This window comes from Pseudorca crassidens, chromosome 14 (genome assembly GCF_039906515.1).
Source record: "Pseudorca crassidens isolate mPseCra1 chromosome 14, mPseCra1.hap1, whole genome shotgun sequence".
Classification (NCBI taxonomy): Eukaryota; Metazoa; Chordata; class Mammalia; order Artiodactyla; family Delphinidae; genus Pseudorca; species Pseudorca crassidens.
In genome coordinates, this window is record NC_090309.1 from 69,517,428 (window position 1) to 69,531,856 (window position 14,429).

At 38.6% G+C, this 14,429-nt stretch overlaps 1 protein-coding gene across 5 annotated transcripts in view; it reads right to left on the bottom strand.

Moving 5' to 3' along the window:
• The window catches only part of CLIP4 (CAP-Gly domain containing linker protein family member 4), an 81,599-nt gene that overhangs the window by 49,542 nt on the left and 17,628 nt on the right, over positions 1–14,429 (bottom strand). For all 5 annotated transcript variants that reach the window (XM_067703349.1, XM_067703350.1, XM_067703351.1 and 2 more), the window contains exons 7-9: positions 12,055–12,291; positions 9,507–9,642; positions 3,520–3,660 (exon numbers count right to left, since the gene is read on the bottom strand). In XM_067703349.1, coding sequence (XP_067559450.1) covers positions 3,520–3,660; positions 9,507–9,642; positions 12,055–12,291 — 514 coding nt within the window. The remainder of the gene's footprint in view (positions 1–3,519; positions 3,661–9,506; positions 9,643–12,054; positions 12,292–14,429) is intronic.

The window sequence follows — 14,429 nt, forward strand, 5'->3', positions numbered from 1 at the left end:
AAACAGTATCGGGAGATCTCTTGTACACTTTACCGTTTTCCCCAAAGGTGACATTTTACAAAACTATAGCATAAAAGCACAACCAGGATACCGACATTGCTACAATCCACCAATCTTAGATTACCTCAGTTTTACTTGTACTCGTGTGTGTGTGTGCGTGTGTATATGAATTATTGGTTCTTTTTTTATACCTTCATGTCTCTGCTGAAATTTTCCATTTGTCTCAAGAGGGTTCACCCTTAATTCTTAGAGGCTTATAATATATTCTTTAAAATCTTTATCTGATAAACGTCTGTATAATCTCAGGGTTGGCATCTTTTGATCGTCCTTTTCCTTGAGAGTTGGTGAGATTTTCCTGGCTTTTCATATCTGGAGCAATCTTGGACTGTATCCTGTACAGTATGAACATTATTTTACAGGACTTTGGGTCTTGCTTAAATTCCATGGAGAGTGCTGACTGTTTTGCTCTGTTCTGTTTTAGCAGGCATTCGACAGTCAGCAGGCGGTTAGTTTCAGGCTGGCAGTTCCTACCCATCTTCTGTGACTGTGGCTCCAACGTCAGTTCAGTTGCCAAAGCCTATTTGGGATCTGTCTCGTGTGCTGAGCCACCCAGTAGTCAGTCTGAGACCTGGGCAGTGGTCTGTGCAGGAGACCGAAGCCCGTGGTCAGACGCATGCACACACAACCTGGCAGTAAGCCCACCATTCTGAGATCACTTCCTTGAGCTCCTTCCTCACCACGGTCTCCTTGACACTTTCCTGCTCCCAGAGGCACCCCTTCCTGATACTCTGGGTAGAATGCCTAGGCTTTAATTTCCCTGCTCTGTCATATAACCTTCTTGTTTGTTTGTTTTATTTATTTTTATTTTTGGCTTCGTTGGGTCTTTGTTGGTGCACGTGGGCTTTCTCTAGTTGCAGCGAGCGGGGGCTACGCTTGGTTGCAGTGTGCAGGCTTCTCACTGTGGTGGCTTCTCTTGTTGTGGAGCACGGGCTCTAGGCACACGGGCTTCAGTAGTTGTGGCATGCAGGCTCAGTAGCTGTGGCTTAGTTGCTTAGTTGCTCCGCGGCATGTGGGATCTTCCCCAACCAGGGCTCAAACCCGTGTCTCCTGCATCGACAGGTGGATTCTTAACCACTGCGCCACCAGGGAAGCCCCTGTCATATAACCTTTTGAGATTGACTCTGCCTATGGGGCCAAGCAGTAAGAAAAAAGAAGAAAAACTAATGGGGATTCCATTCCTGTTCTTGGGACCACAGTTTCTCTGGCCAGAAACAAGGGTTCCCCTCCCTTGGGGTTTTAGGTGCGTGGCCATCCCTTGCTGCTATTACAACATGCAGGACTGCCTAGGGACTGCGGTGGGAAAGAACCAAAGACGTAAAAAAGAGCAATCACAAAAGAAAACAGGGACTTCCTCCACTTTCTGTGTAGCAGGAGACCCCTTTCCTGCTCCTCAGACCACAAATAGAGGGCTTCTCTTTGAGCTTTCTTTCCATCTCTGCTGTGTACTTCTGGGTTTCAAGTTAAAAGGATACCACTTACAAGAGCATCAAAAAGTCTAAAGTACCTAGGAATAGACCTAACAAAACAAGTACGAAATATCTGTAGAGAAAATCATAAAATTTTATTGAGATATTTTTAAAGGACCCAATTAAATAAAGCAATATCCCAAGCTTACGATTAAAAGACTGAATATTGTAAAGATGTCAGTTCTCAAACTGATTTAAGGTTTAAATGTAACACCAACTAAAACTTCAATGGATATTTTTATTTTTTGACACTAAAAATAACATTAACATAATTTGTTAATTTATCTGTCTAAAAGTTAACTTTCTATTAAGGAGCAAAAAAAGCTTTAATTTTGTGACAAGTACTTTTTTGAGATATAATTCCAGTTTGTACTTGCAAAATAATATTTTCTTGCCCTAGAGATATATTTATCACCTTATTTATTTATTTTTCCTTTTTATTTTTCTAATTGAAGTGCAGTTGACATAAATATTATACTAGCTTCAGGTGTACAACATAGTGATTCGACATTTATATACATTATGAATTGATCACCACAATAAGTCTAGTTACCTCTGTCACTACAAAGTTATTACAACATTACCGACCATGTTCCCTATGCTGTAGGTACATCCCCGTGACTTATTTCTTAACTACAAGTTTCTGCCTCTTAATTCCCTTCACCTATTTCACCCAGCCCCCCATCCCTCTCTCAACACAGTTTTTTTAAAGAAACTTAACAACTTATTCTAAAATTTATAAGGAAGTTTGATGTATAAGGGCCAAACAGGACACTGTGCAAGAAAAAGATAGGAGGCTTTCCTCTAGATATCAAGATTTATTTTTTAAAAAAACTATAGGGCTTCCCTGGTGGCGCAGTCATTGAGAGTCCACCTGCCGATGCGGGGGACACAGGTTCGTGCCCCGGTCCGGGAAGATCTCACATGCCATGGAGCGGCTGGGCCCATGAGCCATGGCCGCTGAGCCTGTGTGTCCGGAGCCTGTGCTCCGCAATGGGAGAGGCCACAACAGTGAGAGGCCCGCGTACCGCAAAAAAAATAAAAAGAAAAGAAAAAAAAAAAAACTATAGTAATTATGAAGTGCAGTACTAACACAGGGATATTCAAATAGGCCAGTGGAACAGAGCAGAAAGGCCAACCAAATTTGTAGACAAAATCCTTTAGTCGTGGTAGAGTGCCTTTCTGCTTCAGTCATTGATGAGTTAGCAAGTATTTATTAAGCACCTATTCTGTGCCATGTGCTACAGTGAATACGAAAGTACAAAATGCTCTCACAGTCCATTTAAAGTTGAAGATTTTTCTAACAGAATAGAAGATCTGCCCAAATAAAGCAATCAGAGGACAAAACCCAAGATAACAAATAGCAACAGGCTGGTACGGATTAGAGTGTATACGAAATTAGAGAACGAGGAGATCGAAGTGAGCGGGGTCATCGCGGAGGTTTTCATGGAGAAACAGGATGTGAGTAAGGAGGTAAAGAATGACTCAAACCTCAGGCAGAAGTCAAATACTGCCCAGAGAGATAGGGAAAGTATGACGGGCAGAGTGAGAACCATGTACACAAAAGACAGTGAGACGTGACAAACCACAGCTCAGCTGCGAAGCAGTAAGAGACTCCATCAGAGAAAGGTCTGTGACAGCCAGTTTCAAAAGTTGAGACTTTTTCTGATTAAAAAAGTCACTAAAATTCTTGAATAGGTGAGAAACATAAAACTAGTTGTGTTGCATAAATACTTATCAGAGGTATAGAAGTCTAGCTTTGAGGTTAGATTGGGGGTGATAAAAGTATGGAAATAGAAGGGGAAAAAAGGAAGGAACAAATCTGAAAAACGCTTCTCAGGGATTAAAATCATAAACCAAGAACTCTGCAGGTTTTATTAAATGCAGGTTTCACAGGCAGCTAACCAAAAAGTGTGAAGCAATTTAAATATAAGGCATTCCACAGATAAAAGTAAAACACGAACAAGATATCAAACTTTCTGGTTTGACCTACCAGTATGTACTTTTGACGTTACATGCGCTACATCAATTTTCTGGGACCTGACGAGAGGTACAGCTTTTGTAGGAGGAGTGTGTGCTGTATTCTTCCTTCGATCTTTTGCTTTACTTATCTTTGAAAGGGGTGCAAAAATACCTAAGAGAGAATGCAGAATTTTAGTGTTAAGCAATTAAAAGCACTTCAAATAAAAGGACAAGTACAGCCATTCAGTAATATAAATCTTTAAGTTCTTTTTTAGTGTCCACTAGGTGCCCTGTAGTGAGAGACAGAGAAAAAGTACGTCTCACTCAGTACTTCCCCTCAGAGAGTTTACAATCTAGTTGTCAAGACTAACAACATACACAATAATTCAAGAAGCACATAACATAACAAGGCACTAAGTGAAACTCAGGGAAAAGAGAATTATAATTATTTCTAAGTACTGGCAAATAACAGTGCACTATATAGGACAAAAACTATTCCTCATGTCCCTTTATCTATAGCTCCTTAGAACATATTTTTTCCCATATTATAGCTTTTTATGTTCATGTTTTATCTATCTTCCAGACTTTAGAAGACAAAATCCAATACTCATCTCTGCATTCCCCCAATGTACCTAACTATAGTGCCTTACACATAGTAGGGATATAAAAAATCTTTTTGAGTATAAAACATAATTTCCCAAGAGGCTTAGCCCTCAGCTTCTGACAACTGACAACAGAAACAATACAGTGTGTGTTGTGTGGGAAGGTATGTGGGGACAGGGGGAGGGGGCTGCCTGTTTGCTGCAGCTAGGAGTATAAAATTCCATTAAAAAAGAAATTTATCCAGGCATAAAAGTACAGTATATATAAATATGCACAGACATTAGAAATAGTGAATATGGACTATAAATACCAAGATTATTTGGCTAAGAAATTTAAGAAGAAAAAATAAAGACATAATATGTACATTATACACTACCATTCAGTGTTTACGCCTAATCTAACAAAGACACATTATGACTAAAATGCAATACATTAAAACAACTTGTTTTAAAATAGGTTTGATGAAATGCTCAAGATTACAAAAAGTGAGTTCTTTGTTTATAGCTAACAAGTGCAAACTATACTACTTTTCTGCTAATCTCAAAATTCTTTCCTCCATCAGATTCTACAATCCTTCCTCCTGATTTTCCTAGCTCTTTTGACTTCTCCACAATGTTTTCTCTCTTCTGTCTCCCGCCTATCAGATTCGCTTTCTATTTTTTTCTCTAAATTATTTTCCTTGCCAAATACACACACATGCACACACACACACGCACTCAAGCTTGATGATGATTACATCCAGTGTTGCCAAGGGTTTGAAGAAATAAATTATTTTATACTGTGGGATGTAAATTTGTAAAATCTTACTTGAAGACAAAAATTCTGACCTAATTTACTTTATGGCATTAATTATAAGGAAATACTTATACTTAAGAAGTGTGAACAAGGTTACAAACTTACGTTTGCATATTATAAGGAGAAGATAGACTTCAAGAGCCAAAGCAATTTCTAGTTTACTATTAAAACCCAATCATACTTTTGGAAATTAATTTACGAGAAAATAATCCAAATAGGAGGAAAAGACTGCATACCTGAGTATATCATCACTGCAATACTATATGTAGGAGAAAACAATTACTTGGCAATAGAATAAATGAATCCACTATGTTTATGAACTATGACATCACTGTTAATAAGTAAAACAATAAAGATTATGTAGAAATATAGAAATATATGAAAAGTAAATCAAGAGAACAAAAATTGAGTTGTATGTTTGATTACATTATGATTATATCTGTGAAAAGTTGTATGTGTGGATATAGGAAGGACTGTAAAAAATAGAAAACCAAAACATATTTGAGCGCAGACCATAAATTATTTTTCAAACCTGTGTCATTAATGTCACAATAATATCGTTCAATGAATGAACTACATAGCTCTTTCTCCTTGTTTTTTTTTTTTTAAATTAACTAAATCATTTGGGAAAACCAAAACTAAATTTAAAGCAATGACAGACTGGATATAATCAAAGCCCAAAGTGTGCACTGTGTATGGGTTAACCTTCCTGTTCAGAATCTCATGCTACCCAAAGTACTGATGGGACTCTCCTCAGATCTTGACATACAATGATAAGGCTTAACTAAAAATAAACACATAAGGAAGAATTATTTTTAAACAGAAGAGTAATGAATTTCTGGATAAACATGATCCATTTTGTTTAACCACAATTCCTCCCAAAACTCCACTAAAATTTTAGTAAGAAATAAAAATGGTATAAACTCTAAAGAAGAAAGAAAATGATAAAAAAAAAGAGAAAAAAAGCTAAAGCTTCCAAAGAAGCTTCCAAAAACAGGGAAAAGGACAAAAACAGAAGAAAGGATGACTCTGAAACTTCTAAACAGCAGCAGTGGAAGCTCAGGATGATAGCTGGCAAACTATGGCCTGAGAGCCACATCCTCCCACCGCCTATTTTTGTACCATTCTGTTGGAACGCAGCCACACCCATTTGTTTACATATTGTCTACGACTGCTTATTCACTACAACAGGAGAGCTTAATAGTTTTCCAACAAGGGACTGTATGACCCATAAAACCAAAATATTTACTACCTGGCCCTTTACAAAAAAAGTTTGCCAAATTGCATTAGACAACAGAGTATCACCCTCAAAATACTGAAAAAATGTGAATTTCAACCTAACACTCCTTATCCCACTAAACTATCATATGAAGTGTAAGGGTAGAAATAAACATATTTCTGGAATGTAAAGTCTCAAAAAATCCACTCCCCAAGAGTCCTCTGTCAAAAAGCTACTGAAGGATGTGCTCCACCAAAACAAATAAGTAAACCAAGAAAAAAAAATGACTTAGTACGAACACCAAATCTTTCTCTTCATAGTATGAAGTCAATAGATGTCTAAAATTGGAAAGATTCATATATTATTTAAAATATGAATATGAACATCAGAAGATACATCTAAAGAAGTCAAAAAAGTTCTTGCCTCTAAAGAACAGGTCTCAGAGTAAGGAAGGGCAAGCCAGGAGAGGGTTTAGCTGTTGTTTTAATAAACCTTATAATACAACTTGACTTATTAAACTAGGTATATGTGTTCACTTTGGTGATTATTAAAAGACATAAAAATAGTATTACCAAATATTAAAAATTATAAAAAAAATTTCATAACTGCCAAAACTTAGAAGCAACCAAGATATCCTTTAGTAGGTGAACGGAGAAATAATGGAGGACTGTGATACCTCCAGACAATGGAGTATTATTCAGTGCTAAAAAGACATGAGCTATCAAGCCATGAAAAGACATGGAAGAAACTTAAATGCAAATTACTAAGTGAAAGAAGGCATTATTAAAAGGCTATATACTCTATGATTCCAGCTATCTGACATTCTGGAAAAGGCAAAACTATGGAGACAGTAAAATGGTCAATGGTTGCCAGGGGCTGAGGTGGGAAGGGATGAACAGGTGGAGCACAGAGGATTTTCAGGGCAGTGAAAACACTCTATAATATGGCAATGATGGATACATGCCCTTATACACTTGTCCAAACCCACAGAATATACAACACAAAGAGTGACCCCTAAGGCAAACCATGGACTCTGAGTGATTATGATGTGTCCATGCAGGTGCATCCACTGTAAGAAATGTACACTCTGGTGAAGGGATGTTGATAAAAGGGGAAACTGTGCATGTGTGGGCAGGAGGTATACAGGAAATCTCTGTACCTTCTTCTCAATTTTGCTATGAACCAAAAGCTGCTTTTAAAAAGATCTTTAAAAAATTATTATAAAATTTTTACAATCAAAACAATCTAATATGTGCTAGAATTAATAGATCAATGGGACAAAACAATCCCAAAACAGACTATAGCATTTATAAGAACTTAATTTATATTAAAGGAAGTACAACAAGCCAAAGGGAAAATGACAGATTTAGAGAGAGGGAAAAAACCCCAAAAAACTGTTGCTGAAAAGAGACAAATGCTTTGGCTTCTGCGTAGTCAGGGGGTTCTCTGCCTCTCCTGCTCCCCACACCTCAAGTACTGACAGTTTAGCAAAGATCTGGCTCAGACTACTGAGCTGGCTCAGCAGGAAGGGCTATTCCCATTTTTATATAATCCAACACATGACCCTTGCCCCCCAACTTGCCGTAAAGTATGTAAAAGGGGATGGAGACAGGGTCCTTGCGTATCCATCTTTGTCCTAATCAAGCATGCCTCTCCTTGGAATGATGGGATTTGGGAGGCCACATGCATTCTGTTACAATCTAAGCATTTCTCATGGCTCTGATTTACATCTGCTCTCTGTGTTGCTAATGGTCTTGATCTTGCCCTTAGTCTGCTTGACAGTTGCCAAAATTAGCTAATAGAGTAAAACTAAACTTAAATTCTTATCCTTATACAACTAACCAAATAAACTCCAAATTAAGTAATGTGGTATTTAAAAATTAAAACATTCAAAAGAATAAAATATATAACCTATAATGAATTCTGGATTAGGAAGAACTATCTACCTTAGCATAAAAGCAGTTATAAGAAATTATAAAGGAAAAGTCTTTTAACTGCATAAAACTACGTGTCCAAAAACACTGCAAATGAAGTTCAAAGGCAAATGACAAACTGGGCGAAATATCTGTAATAAATATAAAGGCTTAATATCCTAAAGATGCATTTATTTTTTAAAAACTCATCAGTTTTTTAAAAAGCTAACATCCCAATTTTTAATTGGCAAATAATATGAATAATTATTTCTTGGCAATTGCCAAGATAACACAAAAAATACATGTGCTACAATAGAACATTTTAGGTATCTTATTTCACCACAGTCAGAGTAACATGAATTTAAACAGAAATTTTCACCCATCAAATTGGAAAAATTAAAGGAAACTGAGCCATAAAAAATCACATTTTCAAACAATATTTAAAGATTTGAGGAAATTATAATAGGATGTCAGATAAAAATGCAGACTATTTAACTATATATAATCCAAATTTTGTGGAAAAAATAAACAGAAAATACATACAGGTGATTTTATTTTTTTCTCCTTTTTTATGTTTTTTAAATCTAATGTAATGGGCATTTTTTATAAACAAAAATTTTAATAATATACCCCAAAATGAGGCTCCATCTTAAGTGTATGACAAAAGGAAACTGGTGATTTTGATAAATTCATAACAGCTAGCAAATAGTTAACATTTTGGGGGTGCTTACTGGGAACCAAGCACTATTCTAGGTGCTTTATATATTTATCAACACATTTAATTCCCACATGGACTCTTGCGGTATTGCTATCCTCATTTTACAGAAGAAAACTGAGGCACAAGAAGAAAGAAGGTCCCACAGCTGGTAGGTAGAGCAGCTGATTCACACCCAAGCAGTCGGGCTCCAAAGCCCATACTCTTCAACACTGTACCATATACTGCCTTCCCTGTCGAGCTATAAGATGAAATACTGCGCAACCAGGGAAATTAATGTTCTGGGAAAGTACTTCACAACAAGGAAAGATATTCACAACATAGTAAGTGACAAAAGCAAACTGAAATCAATGTGTCAAGGTGTGTGTGTGTGTGTATACGAGAGAAACAGAGAATATAAAATAAAGCAAACATTTGTCTGAAAAAGAATCATCCCAGCTCAGGAGCACAGTAATAAAAGTTGGCCTCACTTGCTTTTCCATTTTTCAAGTTTTTCAACCTCTAGAGCTCTGTATTTCCTTGGTAATAAAGAATAAAATCCCTCCTTCATTCATGACACCACCATGAGCAGGATTCAGGAAGGTCTCCAGAGCTAGGTGCCCTCCTAGTAAGACACCCTCTCCCAAGCACAATATTGCTCACAGTAAGAAAAGGGCAGTCACTTCATTTATTACATAAGTAACCGGGGAGAAAGTTTTATTTAAAAATAATAAAAGAGTAAAATTTTATTATTTTAAATTAATTCTCATTAAATTAGATAGTATCTAACTTACCATATTTGGGGGCACATTTAAAGTACTGGACTTTCCCAACACTTCCATTGTTTTTTCCTTCTGGTTCATCCAACTCAATGCCAGCCCACTGCCCACTTGCAAATTCAGTTGTTCCACAAAATCTTAATGTTCCAACCTAAAGAAAACATAAATCAGAGTAACTTTTGAGTACTACCAGTAATTCTAAGTTTCCCACTCTTGCAACTTTATCATGGAAGTCTTTCAAAAACATTCTCTCAGGGCTTCTCTGGTGGCACAGTGGTTGAGAGTCCGCCTGCCAGTGCAGGGGACACGGTTTCATGCCCCGGTCCGGGAAGATCCCACATGTCGTAGAGCGGCTGGGCCCGTGAGCCATGGCCGCTGAGCCTGTGCGTCCGGAGCCTGTGCTCCGCAACGGGAGAGGCCACAACAGTGAGAGGCCCGCGTACCACAAAAAAAAAAAAAAAAAATCTCTCAAAGTAGACTTCAGAAGAAGGAAAATATTACCAGGGATAAAAAGAGACATTAAATAATGATAAAAGAGTCAATGGACCAAGAAGGCATAAGAATCCTAAATCTATATGTACCTAACAACTGAGCTCCAAGACATATGAAGTGGAAACTAATAGAACTAAAAAGAGAAATAGACAAATCTACAATCACAGTGAGACTTCAACACACCTCTCTCCATAATCAACAGGCCAAGAAGGCAGAAAACCAGTAAGGATACAGAAAAACTGAAACCTGAAACCAGCTATAAGCCAGTTTGACCTGACATTTATAAAATATTCCATTCAAAACAGCAATACAAGACTTCCCTGGTGGTGCAATGGTTGAGAATCCGCCTGCCATTGCAGGGGACATGGGTTCAAGCCCTGGTCCGGGAAGATCCCACATGCTGCAGAGCAACTAAGCCCGTGCACCACAACTACTGAGCCTGCGCTCTAGAGCCCATGAACCACAACTACTGAGCCTGTGTGCCGCCACAACTACTGAAGCCCACGCGCCCAGAGCCCGTGCTCCGCAACAAGAGAAGCCACTGCAATGAGAAGGCCGCGCACCGCAACGGCCTTCCGCTCGCTCCGCAACCGCCCCCAGCTCGCCGCAATTAGAGAAAGCCCATGCACAGCAACGAAGACCCAATGCAGCCAAAAATGAATAAATAAAATAAATTTATTTTTTTAAAAAAGAGAAACACAGAGAACTAAACACACAAACCCTATCTATACCTAGCACTCTATCCAAAAATTAACTCAGAATTAAATGTAAAACTAAATATAAAACCTAAAACTGTAAACATCTAGAAGAAAACATAGTAGAAAATTTCTGATATTCTAAACACACAATCCATGAAATAAAATTTTGATAAAATGAACTTCATGAGAATTTAAAACGCCTGCTCTTTGAAAGACAGTCCTAAGAGAATGAAAAGACAAGCAATAGACTGAGGGTAAATATAAATGAAACAAGACTGGCTCTGAGGTGACAAAGGTAAACGCTGCCGACTGATATACGCATGTTCGTTATATGTTTCTACTTTTGTATAGCTTTAAATTACTCAAAAGTAGTAAAATAAAACACAGAATAACTCTTCTAAAAGTCCATTCTCAGACGTAGGACAGGAATACTAAAGAAGCTGAATATTAATCCAAAGGGGACAAAATGCTATGCGTTCATAATTTCTTGGTATTTTAGCTCCACAGATAGGACAACGCAAAACTAACAAATGTCCATGAATGTATTCTTGTGGAAGTTGGTAAATGTCATTCTCAGTGTAATAGTTTGTAGCTTACCTTCCTTTTTGAAGCAACTTTCTTAGTAACTCAAATGTTCAAATTTCAGTGTTTTCTGAGAAATGTGCATAACACTCCCCACGAAGCCACCCAGATGTTTAGCCGTAGCTATTTTAGAAATTCCACATGCAAGCGCAAATTCCCTGTCCCATTCTCCATACCGAGCTCCCAATTGGCCCCAAAAAGAGAAAAACAGCTCTCCCATAGGAGGTTTTTAAAAAGAGAGAAGGGCAACAAGTGAAAGCCACCTGGAAACTGAGGCTCTGGAGAAAGAGGTGTCCAGAGAATCTTCAGTCGGGTGGCGTTGGGAGTCCTCTTTCCCACATACATTTTCATTACCAGGTTGAAATCATATCTAAGATTTCCCTGTTTGTGGGATCAAGAAGCCAAACACCCAGGAACAGTGAGGGTCACCTTTGCTCCGTTTCTGTGCAGTAGTAGCTGTGGGAGAATCACTACTGAGGAGGGGTGCGAGCGGGGAGCTGCAAGGGAAAACCTGCAGGCTGGATGCCTCTAAATTCACGCGGCAGCTCCACTATGCTCCACTTTTCTCCCATTCAAATAAAGATGTCTTCGTTATTCAGTTTGAATAGTTTATATTCTTAAATTATGCTTTATAGTAACCGTGCATCTAAGTTTCAAGTTTTCCATTAAGTATCCTTCTACCTACATATGGAACTTAAAAAAAAACAACTCAAAACCACACTGCACCCTTGGCACACAGGCCACATAATGACCTTGGACATCGCTTTAGAGACTGCAGCTACTGACTATACCTTCTGTCTTGCAATAACGACACGATCCCCCAGCTTCAGGCCAAGTGACGTCAGCATCACCTTGCTAGTAACACGATCGTAACTTGGAAGCAAGGGCTTTGAGAGATCACACGACAAAGGCACCGCATCGAGCAGCATCTGCTTGATTTCTTTAGCAGTTGCCGCGGCATCGGCCATTTCTAAGGGCATTTCGACCGGGTCTGGGACAACGTCAGCAGGGATCTGTCCTTTGTCATTCTACAAATAAGGAGAAGAGAAATTTTTCAGTTCATATCTGCTCAGAGCTCTACACGGTCATATAAAAGTATTTTTGGAAAAAGTAAGTTAAATTCATCTATCATTTATTTATTCAAAAATATTTACTAAACTTCTACCACCTGCCAGACACCATTCTAAGTGCTAAAGGCACACAGTGAAGAAAACAAAAGCCCCGCCCTCAGAAAGCACACAGCCTGGTGAGAGGCAGAACATAATCACACACATAAAACGTATGGTGTATCGAAGGGTAAAAAGTGGCAGAGAGAACAAAGCAGGTTAAGGGGGACAGGGAACACGGGCACAGAGAGGGCTATTCACACACAGGGGTCAGGGAGGGCCTCGCTGCTGAGAGGCACTGGCGCAGAGGTCCAGGGAGGTGAGGGAACACAGGGCAGCTCAGCTGGTGGGGACCGAGGTCCAGGCTCAGGGAAGAGCAGGAAGGCAGTCAGTGGGAAGCGAGCCTGGCTGCACAGGCTGGAGACAGAAGTCACAGGACTGCCTGGCTTCCCAACCCCAGACCCGAGACTCCCTCCCCTCCCCCAGAGCTGCCACCTTGGCTCTGTGACCTCGACCCATCCTGCCCACTCATGGAGTGACTCAGATTTTAAGAACAGAATCTATAGGTTTAATACTTCTAAAATCTGGGCTGGGATTTATCCTGCAGCAAGCAAAAATGGGCAGTCACAGGCCCACTAACATTTGCACAGTGTTTATATAAGCAAAATCCTATCATATAAATTATCTCATTTGGTTATCGCAGCAAGAAAAAGCTTGTGAATAAAACAGATAAAAATTTTTACCTGTTAAGAGTCTGGACTGTAGCAGAAGACACCAACTAAACAAGTAAGATATCACTACCATTTCCAGTTTGCCAATTAGGAAAATTAGGCAAGGAGAGATGAGTGACTCGCTCAGCATCATCTCCATAATCACTGCAGGGATGACACTGCAGTCCATGTCCAGCACCCACTGGACTCTCAGCCCTTCTGCTGCTCTGTGCTGTCCTACCCTCAAACAAGTTCTCTTTCTTCTACGTTCCCTAACCAAAAACTCAGGCTTCATCAGAAAGATTCCAGACTGTAATCTTTTCTTAATAAGATGAACCAAGATTCTTTTGCTCAGAAAACTTTTTCCCTTTCCTTCTCCTCTAATAATTATCTTCAAATGATCCATATGGATAAAAGTATGAGGCTTTTAGAACACATTTAGTTTGCAAGTGCCTCATATTTTTTATTTTAAAATTCAAGTCAGTTTCGTCCTAAGTAAAAACATGGTAGGAAGACATATTATCAAATTTCTGGGACAGTGATGAACTATTTTGATCCCCGATTTTTTTTTTTCAAAGAAAAAGTACAAAATGTAATGAAAATACCTATAGCGCTAATCGTACTCTTGAGAAAAAGACAGAGGGAAAAGAACTTTTTTTAATCAACAAACCTGTCATGATAAGTTGTAAATAAGCTATATTTACAATGAATATTTACTTCAGATTTTTAAGTCCTCACCTTTCTAGAGTAAGTCACACACTTCCATCAATTCCTATATAAAATAAAACTTCTGTTTAAAAAATACTAAATAATAATAAAGTAACAATGATATCATGTTAACATAAGGCAGCTTGTTCATGATTAGCTGTAGAATTCCATTTTCTTCTAAAGTAGTGGCTGTCAGGGTCTGATCCAAGGGCTACTGCTGACCCACATATTGACTGCTTTTTTTTTTAAGTATTAACCTCCAAAATTCGGTAATCTATTAATTCTTTGGGGCCTGAATTGGTAATTTACCTCAATGACACACTTCACTGCATCTTACTGGGTTCAAAATATTCTCTCCACTAATAGGGTCATGTCAACAGTTGTACTAGCAAAAGCAAACACGTATCACCTTCACACTCCAGCCAAACTGAATTACCATCTCCTAGCCTTTGTGCACGCTACTCTCTCTGCCTAACATGCCTTTCTCAGCTTCCTCCTGTACCTGGTTAATTCTTAACTACGTTTAAGCACTCAACATCACTTTTGCCAGGACACACTACAGTAAAACTGACTGCTCTCTTGTCTGTCCTCCCCTCTAGACAATATTCTCTTTCAGGACAGAGATGTATTTGTTGTTGTATT